Source organism: Pristis pectinata, chromosome 23, assembly GCF_009764475.1.
Source record: "Pristis pectinata isolate sPriPec2 chromosome 23, sPriPec2.1.pri, whole genome shotgun sequence".
Classification (NCBI taxonomy): domain Eukaryota; kingdom Metazoa; phylum Chordata; class Chondrichthyes; order Rhinopristiformes; family Pristidae; genus Pristis; species Pristis pectinata.
In genome coordinates this window covers 26,749,259-26,762,954 of record NC_067427.1, presented here as the reverse complement: position 1 = coordinate 26,762,954, position 13,696 = coordinate 26,749,259, and the positions used below count along the sequence as shown (strand labels likewise).

At 41.1% G+C, this 13,696-nt stretch overlaps 1 protein-coding gene across 2 annotated transcripts in view; it reads left to right on the top strand.

Moving 5' to 3' along the window:
* abca2 (ATP-binding cassette, sub-family A (ABC1), member 2) overlaps window positions 1–13,696 on the top strand; it is a 417,188-nt gene that overhangs the window by 147,208 nt on the left and 256,284 nt on the right. For both annotated transcript variants that reach the window (XM_052036764.1, XM_052036762.1), the window contains exons 3-4: window positions 8,592–8,703; window positions 11,158–11,321. In XM_052036764.1, the coding sequence (XP_051892724.1) occupies window positions 8,592–8,703; window positions 11,158–11,321 (276 nt within the window). The remainder of the gene's footprint in view (window positions 1–8,591; window positions 8,704–11,157; window positions 11,322–13,696) is intronic.

Here is a 13,696-nt window from a genome sequence, read left to right as displayed (position 1 = left end):
TCCAATATCTGTATTTGAAGAAAGCCTAGATTTTGACAAATGTTATTCCAAGAGGCTTAAATGGGAAATTCAAATATAAGAACATGAGTGCTAGAATCTGAAGGGAATCAATGGGAATGTGGGGAGAATAAGTTCAGTCATTTATTGTCACGTACATAAGTACAGTGAGGTACAGGTACAATGAAAACTTGCAGCAGTGTCACAGGCACGTAGGTTCAGACAACACACAGAATTTAAGTTAAACATAAATTATACAGGACAGTGAAGAGAAAAAAAGAATAAAATGGGATTAGTGTTAAATCAGTATAAACATAGAACAGTACAGCACAGAACAGGCCCTTCAGCCCACAATGTTGTGATGACATAGCTAATCCCTCCTGCCTACAGAATGCCCATATCCCTCTATTTTCCTCTCATTCATGGGCCCATCCAAGCCCCTCCTAATAGCCCCAATGGATTTGCCTCCACCACCCTAAAGGGCAACGCATTCCAGGCGTCCACCACTCTGAGTTAAAAAAACGTACCCCTCACAACTGTTCTGAACCTACCCCCTCTCACCTTAAATGCATGCCCTCTGGTATTGGATCACTCAATAATGGGAAAAAGATATTGCTTGTCCACCCTAAGTGGGTGTTTGATGATCAGTATGGATTCGATAGGCCAAAGAGCCTGTATGGCTATGACCAAGTTTCTAACATTGTCATAATAATTTGGTGTCCTACTGTCCACTGCTGGTAGTAATATCAACACTGCATCCTGTCATGGGATCTCTTGTCACAAATCTTTTAGCAACTTTTGTCTACATTTATTCTCCAGTTAATTTTGAAATGGAAAGGTGGCAGCAGTGGCTTGTGACGTTTAGATTCTTGAGTGTCGGGTACCTTGGTACCCTGTCCATATGGAACTCCTCCCATTTAAGCCTGGATAGGAAGTGTGCTCAAAGTCAAGTTTATCGTCATATGCACAAGTACATGAATGCACAGGTGCAATGAAAAACTTACTTGCAGCAGCATCACAGGCACGTAGCATCAGATACACAACGTTTACAACTCCAGTGTGTGATGATGTGGTTGGTCATGGAGAGTGATGTAACCACATTACAGTAGAGCCTTTGATCTTCTGGATACTTTAAATGGGAATGTGGTGATATATTCTATTATCAACATGTTTCTCTTTCTATTATCTTGAGCGCTCCATACGGTGTTCAACCTACCAGACTTTAAAGTCTATTTCTGTTGTATGGTGATTGAGTTGTGGGTCTTACCATCTTATGAAGATGATGCTACCAGCAAAACAAAAATAATGTGTGTGAATTATCGGGGGCAGCCTGTTCATCTTGTCAGCCCCTCCCCAATGATGCCTGTAGAATAGAATGGTGTTGGAGCTCTGTAGCTGTTAATTCAATTGTGTCAGGAAATGCAATAACTCACTCGTGCTTGCAGGACTCATGAGCTCTTAGTCTTTTGACCTTGAGAAATGATGCCCGAGGCACGCCATCATCGTACACTTTTCTAATTAACTCCATGACTCAAGTGGGCAGCTGAAGATCTTGCACGGTTTGTGACCAACTGATTGAGACTGCACTCCCTCACTCACTCCCGCCCGCCCACGCTGTATGGTTTGGTATTAAATGTATTGTGAATTTTCTGAGTCCTGAATTCATTTTAATATTGTTTCTTTTTTTCTTTTCTCGTTGTGTGTTTTCTTTCTTCGTAACATTCTTTTCTTTTCACCCGTTCACCTGCTTGACTTTGCTGCCATCCTGCATGCTGTCCAGTCTGTAAGTTGCTGGTTTAGGTGCATTTTTGTTCCAAGCAAAGCACCATGGGGAAGTGGATCAGCCTTCTCCATTGCTTTGTGCTCTGAATAATACAATAATAAGTCTCCTTTTAATAATTAACTTGTTCAGATTAGACGAGACCTGGGACTGATGAACAATGCCACCTGCCCTGCAACATTTTTAACTTCAATTCAGTTAGGGCATTGTCCTGGTGGACTGATGCGTGCCATTCACTAGGGCACCAGCTGGTGTGTTGGCTGCTAAGAACGCTGAATTAAAACCTCATTTTAAAGGTTAACCCAACTAGTGGTGGGTTAGGGGAAGATGTGGGGAAGATTAAAAGTGTAAGTAGGTGCGGACTCGATGGATGAAGGGCCCTTTCCCATGCCGTATGACTCTCTCCTCAACAGCAGGTCAAATCAGTGCTACAGCAAAAACTCTCCACCGCAGCCAGTCCTGGACTGGAGGTTTCAGACCAAGATGAGCTGAGGAACCAGGAAGCAATCCAAAGCTTCAGAGTTGTCGCTTGATATGATACTTTGCATTGGAAAGCACCACATTGTTCCATTGGGAGAATTTGTCTTTAACAGTTTCATAGATTAGTCTGGTTCTGAGCTCCCTTCCATTCTTATTAGATGCAAACTAACCTGCAGCCTAGGGCTTGATGAAGAAGGATGGCTGAAGCACTTTCATAACAAGTAATTTACTTCATTCAAAATGAACAAAATAGTGCTTCAGGCTTTAATTTTAAAATGGAAGTTAACTCACGATCGTTATTAGTACAAACAGTTAAAAGAGGAAAAAAGCTGAGTTCTGTTGCAGTCCCTAATCTGACATTGGTGATGTTGCCTGGTGAGCTGTCTGATGAGCTTGGCTTTTATAGAAGGGCTTTATCCAGTATTCTGGAACGTCACAAGCTCTGTCTCAGCAGCCACTCTATTTGACTGATGCTATCATCAGAGAGGATCATTGAGCTGCATTTTTATAAATCATTATGTTTTTAAAAGATTTTGTGCTATTTCTATCATTTTCTGATATTAACTTTGGAAATGTAGTTCTCATATTTCCTCTCAAAATAGGATGCCATTTAGCCCATCGAGCTCTCGAACCTATCCCATGAGTTCCATTCCCCTACTTATCTCCCTGCCACCTTCTCCCTTTCACATGTCCATCAACTCCACCCAGATTCCCTTGCTACCTGCTTACGCTGAGGGATAATTCACAGCAGCCAGTTAACTTGCTGGCATCTTTGAGGTGTGGGAGGAAACCAGAGCACTGGGGGAAACCCACATGGTTACAGGGAGAATGTGCAAAATCCACACAGACCACACCAGAGGTCAGGATTGAACCTGAGTCACTGGAGCTCTGGATGAGCTGCACACCCAGTTCAGCTGCCAATCATCCATGATTGAATTAAAAACCAAGTAGAGCCAAGGAGCCTGCTTCTTAAAATTTGATGCTATTTGTTGCGGGAAAAGACAATTCTTTTTTTTTAAAAAGTACACACCTGACTGAAAAACGCTCAGTAAGCTAACTTTCCAGGTGACAAAAACAGAGTTAATATTTCAGTTCCACAGCCTTCAGTTTTGTTTCTTTCACCACAATTGCTTATAAATTGCTTAGTGTTTATATTTCAGATTTTCCCCATCCATTGTATTTTGCTTTTATGCCATTAAACTAAAAGTTTCTTCCAAAGTTCTTAACTTGGGATTCAACTGTAGAAAATAATCCCTTGAGAAGAAACAACTAAAAACCTAGCTCAAGTGGAAAATGTTTCACACTCATAATTGAGGTGTGAGGTGAATACTTTTTGATGTGGCAGATGTTCAAGTTCAGGTTTATTGTCATGGGCACACATACCCAGGGTATAAACGCCATGAAAATTAGCTTTTTGCAGCAGCAGCACCACAGTACGTTACAAACATGACAAACATAAATTACATAAATCTAAATTAACGTAAGTTATGCATAATTTGCACAACAAAATAAACAAAAATAAACGTAACAACATTGGTGCAAGTTGAGGGAAATATAGTCCGAGGTAGAATTAGGATTTTAGAGGTCAATTCAAGAACCTGATGGCAGTGGGGAAGAAGTTGTTGTTGAACCTTAAGGTGTGGGTCTTCAGGCTCCTGTACCTCCTGCCTGACGGCAGCAACAAGAAGAGGGCATGGCCCGGATGGTGGGAGTCCTTAATGATGGACGCCACCTTCTTAAGACATTCTTGAGTCATTCAGGAAACAAGAAGACTAAAGTAAACTATCGATCTATGTTTCTGTAAAAGCTTATACACCTTTAAAGAACAATATTAACACTGTTGCACTGAGTGACCTGCAACTTGAGAGTTAAGGCCAAAGGGGTTAAAACAGAATCTGGAACTCCATTGGCTGGTATTGAGGCCAACTTTGCGAGGCTTCATTTGGCCACTAGAGGCACAATTTTAGCTTGTTGGCCAATTGCCTTTGCTCACTAATAGGTGGTTCTCTTTTCTCCCACATTTTACGTGGAAAAATTCCTAATCTGAAGCCCTGTCCTGTTGGGTTATCTTATGAGGTAGTGAATGTTGCAGATATGGGAGAATTTTCACCAGTCCCAAACATCATAACCTTCATAATTTTATATGAAGATTACGTTAGTATATTCAGCCATTGGGCATGTATCCCTGAGTGTGAACCTCATTTCAGAAACTTGCTTTGAGACCAAAATGGACAATGCACCTTAAGGCAAAGCTTAACTCTACTTGATTTTCAACTTACAGTCAACAATTGCACCACAGTGTGTGGTGGTGTGTACCTTTGATTCCTTATATGGCGATTGTAGTATCTGAGGTTATAATCCAAGGTTTAAATTTAACACTGAAATAAGGGCCGAGAATCTCCTTGGGGCGACAAGCTGCCTGCATTCGCTGCATGACTACCTTCGGATCCAGCAGAAACTCGGGCCCTGAAGCCAACTCTGCATAGAACTGCTTTGACAGCTGATTAAGCCATACCCCAAGGCTAAACAGGATGCCAAGTACTTTGAATGTTTGTGTTATATTCGCAAAATTAATTCAAATCTATTAAACAAATGCATTTTTTTCTACTTTTAGAATTATTTGAGGAATTAAAGTACAAATACTTAGAAATCCAAGAAAACACAAATAATTAAATCAAGAATTATAAATTGCCTGAAACTTGTGTCTTTCCCTCATAGCAATTCCTCTCCATTGAGTTTAATTGGCCAGGTCTTGCAGACACATGACAGTTCAAACCAAAACCTTCCTGCTTCAAATGGGGACGGCCTTTCTTGCTGGCTTGGAGCACCCTGGACTCAACCAGCAAGGTTGGGGCAGCGACATGGTTTCCAACAGTTTACTGAGTGAGCCCCACCCTAAAGCACCATCGACAGCTAGAACAGCACTAAAGCTGTACCCTGGTTGTTAAAGCTGTCAAGAATTTTAAATCTCACTTCTGACAACCAGAAACATTTAAATACTTGAAATGAATTAAAACTTGAAAATTATTACTTCATAAAATAAAATGAACTGTCATACTTAAATTCACTTTTCAGTAATTGAAAGCAAAACTAAAACCACAAAGAAAATGGAACTTGCTTATCTATATTAAAATTCTAATAATCCGGCTATTTTGAAAATCCTGGTGTTTCAGCATCTGGCTCACCAGGCTCTGTTACCCCTGCTTCCTTTTACATGTAGAGGCCCTGGTTCCATTCTCCTTTTCTCACACTGAGGTCCCAATTCCTGTACTCCCTTGGTACTCACCTGATTCTCTTTTCCGTGCTCTGTTTAAATTTACTAGGCCCACTGGAAAATTTACTATTCTACTGTATATCATTAAAAAAATAGTGAATTAAAAGTGTGTTTGAGCACTAAATCAGATTAACATCCAATATTCCAGAAAACCTGCTACTCCACCAAAATCCTAAACACGCTGGATTAACAGTTTTTCTGTAATCCTTCCCTGCATGGCCCACACCTTTTAAATTCTCTATTGAAATCAATGTGATTGTGGATCCTTCACCTGATCTAGCCTGACACAGGATCTGAAAGCCTACTGCACTGGCGTAAATGCTGGTGAATCTCAGTAAGATGGATCATTGCCATTGGACTCCATTGGAATTACTCCCAGTGTTTACCGACAAAATCTGTGCCAGTGGAGTTGTCGAGCTTGCATCAGGTCTAAACTGATGTGGTCTCAACTGGGAAATTTCTCAAAGTTGGCAGAAGCTCTTAAGTTCAGCCTTTCTCTCTGGCAAGGGTCGACCCTGAGGTGACCTTCAAGGCATCTTGGCTCTCCAATCTTCCCAGCCAATTGAAACAATTTCTCTGGCTTCTGAGTGATGATCTTGAGTCAAGTAGAAGAAATAAAGAAATAACTATTTGGCTCTTTTGATGAAAGATGCAATCTGATCCCTAAGTAAAGCAAATGGATCAAACATCATGAAAAAAAGCAGTTACGGTAGTTTGGTTAGCATTAAAAAAATTTGCAAAATTTAATCAATCGCCATCAGTCAGGAGCTCTGAAATCCTCTGTACTTTGCCTGAATAATTTTTCATTCAACAGAATTGTTGTACTCTCCCTGTTGATGCTGAGGAGATAGATGCCTAGTGCACAGTTCCCTTCTGTATTCCTTACTCTTCATTGGCTTGAAAGCCCCACAATGTCTGAATATACTACAATTAGTACTAAAATTAATACAGCAGTTTTGAATGGCAGAGACATGTGTAAGAACTCCTTACTTCTGTAATGTCTTCTGTATTAGTGGACTTCCCTGTTTCTTTTATTTCACTGAGAGTGTGTCTCTGTCTGTGTCAAGATGCTGGGATGTAGTGGCTTATGGGATGTAGATAATCTACTATTTGCAAATGCACTAATTTTCAATCAATATCTTTTCCTTTTAATTCTCCATGTTCTAAAAACTGAGAGGTGCATAAAGTATTCTTACTAATGGACATGAAAATGTGAAGAGAATTATGGCATATGTATGATGTTTCAAACCTTTTCAGTGATGAGGTCAAAAGCGTCATTTGGTGAAATTGGCAGCAACGTGAAAATCAGTGGAACAAACTACTGATGATTCCCGCGATCTGGGATCACGTGGGTAGTTTTACAAAAAGATATTTGATTTGTAACTATTTGGCGATGTTGATTTGAGCAGGTAACAACGGAACAGATGTTTTAATGTTTTAATCTGTTTTAATGTTTCAATCAGCAAGGTCTTATTCACTTCTGTCCTTTTCTCTCTCGAAGTCAAACGGGATGTTCTTTTTCCCTCCAGTGTCTTCGAGTTTCCCCAAAAGGGTGTTCTATCCCCAGGTCTTGGCTTCCTTCTGCCACGTTTCAATGCATTGGCAAGGCAAAACATTGGGAGAAGGCCTCATCGGCTCAAATCCCATCAGTTTTACATCGGGGGCTCGAAGCAGCCAGGCACAGCTCCAGCCATAAACAGTCGGGTGCCTTGGATGTATTTAAAAGGGTCCTGCAAAAGATTTTTTATTTGAATGTGGGGGAGAGCATAGAGTTTTTGTCCCATTCCACACAAATCCTATGAGCAATTGGGTCACTGACAGTTGCTGCCTCCAAAGAGAAAAATGTCTTGCGTTTCTACAGCATCTTTCCCAAGCCTTGATCTTTTAACTCTCATGCAGTGGATTTATACTTCCAATTGCAGTATTGATGTGAGGTTTTCATGTTGACACTATGTTTTCAGTGCAAATCCACTGTCAGGGCCCAGTCTAACCAGAATGAAGCTGAGCAAGATTTCCCAAGATGAAGGAGCTTCACTCTTACTTTCCATCAGACCTTCAACCGTTGCCCAACTGTATAAAATTAAGAGAAATTACAGGTTGGGAACCCATTCAGCACAGATGTCTGTATTGCTGTTTTTCCTCTTTCAAAGCAATAGTCCTCAGCCCTCTTCTACTCCTTGCCGAACTTAATTTTTAATGTAGATACAGAATCTATTTGATTATCAGATCTGGTTTTGGAATCCATAGGCTCAAGGTCTTTTTGTGTTTAGAAAGAAAGTTCTTTTGTTCTTTGATCCAAGTCTCGGATTAAGTTTTGATGCTAATAAACACTCCGCAGTGGCTTTTGGAAGGATTAGTTCCCAGGCATGTTTATCTTTGCACTGAAGGGACGGTTAAAGGCTTTATGGATCATATATTTCCAAGCTATTATTGTGAGTACCCGTTACAGATAGGTGAGATTGTTGCACTCTAACCTCTATTCATCTGAGATATGGGGGGATTTGGGTCTGTATCCTGTGGCAGTCTGCACCCGTTCTAGAGGAACTGGAGAATATGCCAGCTGCAATGGGAATGGACAGTGAAACGTCACCTTGTCAAAGCTTCCTATTATTCAGTGATGTGGAAACTTGTCGAATGTTAACATCATCAAATCTATTATTAATTTCCAATTAGTTTTTAAGCAAGGGTTGACTTGGCAAATCATCGGTGTGTGTCTTACTGGGCAAAACTAATCGTTGTTTACTGCAGGGAATACCAGACCAGGGATTTCGTATCATTGTTTGTTACCTGAAGTCTTGGAATCCAACAACCTGAATTTCGTTCCTTGCTTGCCAAATACTCTGCACACACAAAAAAAAAATCTTACTGTAATGTTGACAAAAACCATGATGACCTTTTGACCTCTGACCTGTGCTCTTTGGCCTCCAGTAGGTTTTATTACTTGCATGAAGAAAATCTTACTCTGCTGTCGCTTTAACTGCTCTTTGAACTGTACCCCCCCCCCCCCCCCCCCCCCCCGTTTCCCTCGCTCTTGTCTGTTCTGCCACTGTTTCCCTTCAGCGTTCTACACGGCTGCACCGTTGACATCTGCCGGGATACTCCCTGTGATGCAGTCTCTATGTCCCGATGGCCAGAGGGATGAATTTGGATTCCTGCAGTACTCCAACTCCACGTAAGTCCATCTGAAAAGAGTTTAAGATTCCACTGTTAGATAATCATAGAATTGCTTAAACAAAACCAGTGGCCCATTTCGAAGCAGGTCATTACTTCAATCAATAAGATCTTCTTTCCTTAACCACTGTTGATCACAAGATAAACCCAAGAGCAGCATGTGGTAACTCACTGGGCAAAGCTACCACCACCTTGGTCCCACAGGTACTCAGTGCCAGGTCTCTGCTGACAGCGTGTCATTGGTACATAACTAAATTGGAGACTCCTTGGGTGAAGATGGATACCAGCATTATGCTGTAGGCCAGCTTGGATTATTGAGGAGAATTTAGATTGCTTCAAGTCAAAGTTTTATCCAGTGATCAATGTTGGAACAGTGTCTGTGTTCATACTTGCACATGCCTGCAGAGTGTGTGTGTGTTTAAATGTCAGGTGAGAATAGGATTGGTTCTAACTGAAATATTTTGCACTGTTGATTATTCTTTGCCAGCCGTCATTATCTGAATCACTGAAGCCCTGGAACTCTATGCTGATGTGGGTTTAGTTGCATGATTACATTTCATGATATTTAATGACTTTTATTTTGGATTTACATTTTCAAGCCATAGGTAATCTTGTCCCCACTAAGTATCAGCCAGTTTGATAATCTGACATTTGGTGATGTATTTGTGAGATTTGAATGTTACATTGCAAAAAAAAACAAGTCTGCACTACTACTCTGCACAATCCAGTTTAGTTTCCTTAATTGTAGCATACTCATGCTACCACATTTGCCTCAAGGCCCACTGGCAGAGTTTTGTTGTAGAAATGCTCTTGCGTGTCTGTTTGGGGATCTACTGTTAGTGTTTAAGAACATAGAACAGCACAGCACAGGAACAGGCCCTTCGGCCCGCAACGTCTGTGCCGACCATAATGCCAAATTAAACTGAACCTATCTGACAGCACATGCCCTGCATGTTCATGTGCCTGTCTAAATGCCTCTTAAACACCACTATCGTGGATCATGTCTGCTTCCATCACCACCCCTGGGAGCATGTTCCAGGCACCTACCACTCTCTGTGTGGAAAAGAAACTTACCCTGCACATCTGCTTTAAACTTTCTCTCACCTTAAAGCTATGTTTGCCTTTGCATTGTAATTTGATTAAAGCATAATCACAAATCCTTTCAATGAAAAGTAGATTACGAAGACACCAATTCATGAGTTTGATCTTTTGTTCCCTGCTGCCATTTTATTTTCATGGCAACAAGATGGTAGCAAGATCGAAAACAAAATAACTGCTCATATCCCATCTCCTTCACATTCACTGCAATTTTGGGTGGTGCTTTCAAGTAAGTGGCCAGAGCTCCTGCTTGAAGCAGGCGGTGGCTTTGCGAGTCTGTGGGGTTCTGCGACAAGTGCACTTCCTATCCACGTGAGCTTCCCTTCACAGTCTTATGTCAAAGGTTTTTATGGTTAATTGTATTCACTGTTGCAGTGTTGGAAATACAGCACCCAGCTTGTACACAGAAACATCTCACAAACAACATTGTGATAATGCACAGATTATCTAATTGTTAATTGAGGTAAATATTGGCCAGGATACTGGGGAAAGCCCCTCACTTTTCAAATAATGCAGCTGTCCACCTTAGGGAGCAGTTAATGCCTTGGTTTTATATCTCATCTGAAAGACTGATTATTCTAAGTTCTGAGTCAGAAAGCTAGTTCACCTATCCTGAGAAATGACCATGACCTTCTTCAAGTTTACTTAAGGAGGAATTCCTTGCAACTTCATTACATCGAGTTTGTTTGCATTGTTAGATATTTATCATGCCCAATTTCTCCACATATAATATCTCAATTTCCAATATTGTTTATAAGCTCTTCTAATTTTTGGGAGGAATTTAGTGCAGGTTTGGAACCATTTCAACATTTTGGCTCTCTAAAAGATGATCCAGGAGGGATGTCTGCAGAACTGACAGATTTGCCGACCAATCACCAAGTTTATTTGTTCAATCTGCCAGTAGTTCACTATTGTCCGATATGGATAAAGCAAATTTACTTATTCCTATTCTTTTTCCTGTCCCTGTGACTGTTCAAACATGCCTTGCCCATTTGCTTTCTTTGTAGCTTTAAAAGTAGTTGTGGCTTGGTATGCTAATGCTCTGATGGACAGTTGCTTGGCACCTCATCAGGTTTGATTTCTTTACATTGTTTACCGTGTTAATGACCTGAAGTTTAGATTGAGAATACAGTGTTGTGGCAGCCAATAGGCCATACATTCAGATGTGAAATGGGATGAAATTTATTTTCGTTTGAGTGAAGAAGCAATAGCAATGTAAAGGACTTGCAAGGAACTGCTCTTAAAGACATTAAATTTGGTATTACCATGTCAGGGCGAGGCAGTGAGTGGATGTGCATTGGAGTTGGTTTCTCGTGCGGATATGGATATACTTACTGTGGCTGCTGTTTCTTTGAAGGGTCACACAGTTGCTCGAGCGAATTAATGAGGTGGTGGAAGAGAGCAATCTGTTTGACCCTGATCGCCCAGGTCTTGAAGAAGAGCTGGAATCACTACGCCGTCATCTGGAATCCATGAATAACGACCCAAGCTCAGTGGAGAACCACTTCAACCACACTTACGGTAAGGAGCTCTTACTTAGGGTCCATCCCTTGGAAGCTAGCCTACAGGTACATAAACCTACAATTAAATTGTGATTACACATTGATTTAGGATCCTTATTGGGAAAAGGTAATTTCATCTGCACTGAAGCAAATTAGCACTTCACCAATACTTGTAAGTAATCATTTTTAGCCAAAAATCCATGTTGATTTACTTCTGCACATTCATCCCCACAGGGAGATATGTTGTCTACTGAAAAACTGAGATTTATAATACTAATATTTCCACAGATTATATTTCATGTGATCAGATGTTACAGAACCAAACCAATTAGAATCGTGGAGGTGAATTTCAGAAGGGGATTTGCATGTAGTAATTTGATTTCTTTGTATCCTGGGTTCTCATTCCTCCTAGCTAAGTTATTAACCATACAGCATGGAAGCAGACCATTCCGGCCACTGTCTGTAAGGAGTTTGTACGTTCTCCCCATGTCTGCGTGGGTTTCCTCCGGGTGCTCCAGTTTCCTCCCACATTCCAAAGACGTACGGGTTAGGAAGTTGTGGGCATGCTATGTTGGCGCCGGAAACGTGGCGACACTTGCAGGCTGCCCCCAGAACGTTAGGCAAAAGATGCATTTCACTGTGTGTTTCGATGTACATGTCACTAATAAAGAAATCTCATCTCTGGGTGAAAAAGGTCCCCTCAGATTCCCTCTAAATCTCATACCACTTGCCCTAAATCTATGTATTCCAGTTCTATTCACCTTTGATAAGGGGAAAAGATTCTTGCCGTCTGCACTATTTATACCCTTCAAAATTTTACATACCTCCAGTCATCTCCCCTCTTAACCTCCTCTGCTTGAGGGAAAACAAACCTAGCCTCTCCATTCTGCCCTTATAACAGGAATGCTCCATCCCAGGCAGTATCCTGGTAAATCTCCTCTGCACTCTCTCCAGTGCCATCACATCTTTCGTGTAGTGTGGTGACCAGAACTGCACGCAGTGTTCCGGCTGAGGTCTGACCAATGTTTTATAAAGTTGGACCATAACCTCCCTGCTTTTGTATTCAGTGCCCTGACTAATGAAGGTCAGTATCTCACATGCCTTCTTAATGACATAATCTACTTGCCAAGACCCCTCTGTTCCCTAGGACTCCCTAGGACCTTATCATTCATGGTGTATGTCCTAGCCCCAAAATACATCACCTCACATTTATCAGGATTAAACTCCATCTGCTATTTCTCAGCCCACTTCACCAACACATCAATATCACCCCATAGCTTGAGACCACCCTCCACACTGTCAACAACTCCACCAACCTCCGTATCATCTGTGAACTTACTCATCATTCCTTCTATATCCACATCCAAATCGTTCATGTGTATTACAAACAGCAAAGGTCCCAGCACTGATCCCTGTGGAGCACCAGTAGTCACAGGCATCTAATCACAAAAACAGCCCTCTACTATCACCCTCTCTCTCCTGTTTTGAATCCAGTCTCCCTGGATCCCATGGGTCTGAACCTTTTGGACCAGTTTCCCATGTGGGACCTTGTCGAAAGTCTGACTGAAGTCCATGTAAATCACACCTACTGCACTGCTCTCATCAATACATTTTGTTACCTCTTCAAAAAATTCAATCAGGTTGGTCAGACAAGATCTGCCCTGTTTTATCCTTTAGAATCTTTAAAAGGCAATAAACCACATTGGGTAGAAATTCATCCTCTGTTGTATAGGCTGAATGTACAATATAGTAACTCAGGTAATACTTTGCTTCTGAAATTCCATTGACTTTATTCAGTCTGCAAGGTGAGACGATTAGAGTTGTTCGACATAGCGACCAGCCAATTATAGGATCTGCCTCCATGGTCTTCTTTGAAAACTACTAATATATCGGTGTGCTGAATTTGCTGTGCATTCTATTCATGGGACATTGTCCTCCTGGTGATATTAAGTGTCCTTGAAAGAAAATAAGGTTAACATAGTTTTAAATCTTCTCTGAGGTAGAGTACCATTTTTGGTGTAACTCCTTGTTACGCTTCTTGAATCTGGTGCTTCTGGGAGTTCTGGAAATTCATTAGATAGTCACACAGCAGTGTTTACATGCTTATGACGCTGTTAAGTCCTAGATACGTTATTCCTTCATCTTGTTGCTATAATGAGCAAAGAGAAAGCTGTTCGGATGGGAGATTGGAGCTGTTATTGTTTAAAAGTCCTGCTTTGAGCAAAAGAATTGGAAGCAGGATTAGGCTTTCTGGCCTCTCAAGCTTGTTCCATTATTTCACAAGATCATAGTTGATCTTGCCACTGTCCCCTGTTCTATCATATCCCCACTTCCTCTGCTTTATTAGTGTCAGCCTTGAAAATATCCAATAAACGAACATCTTTTACAAGCACT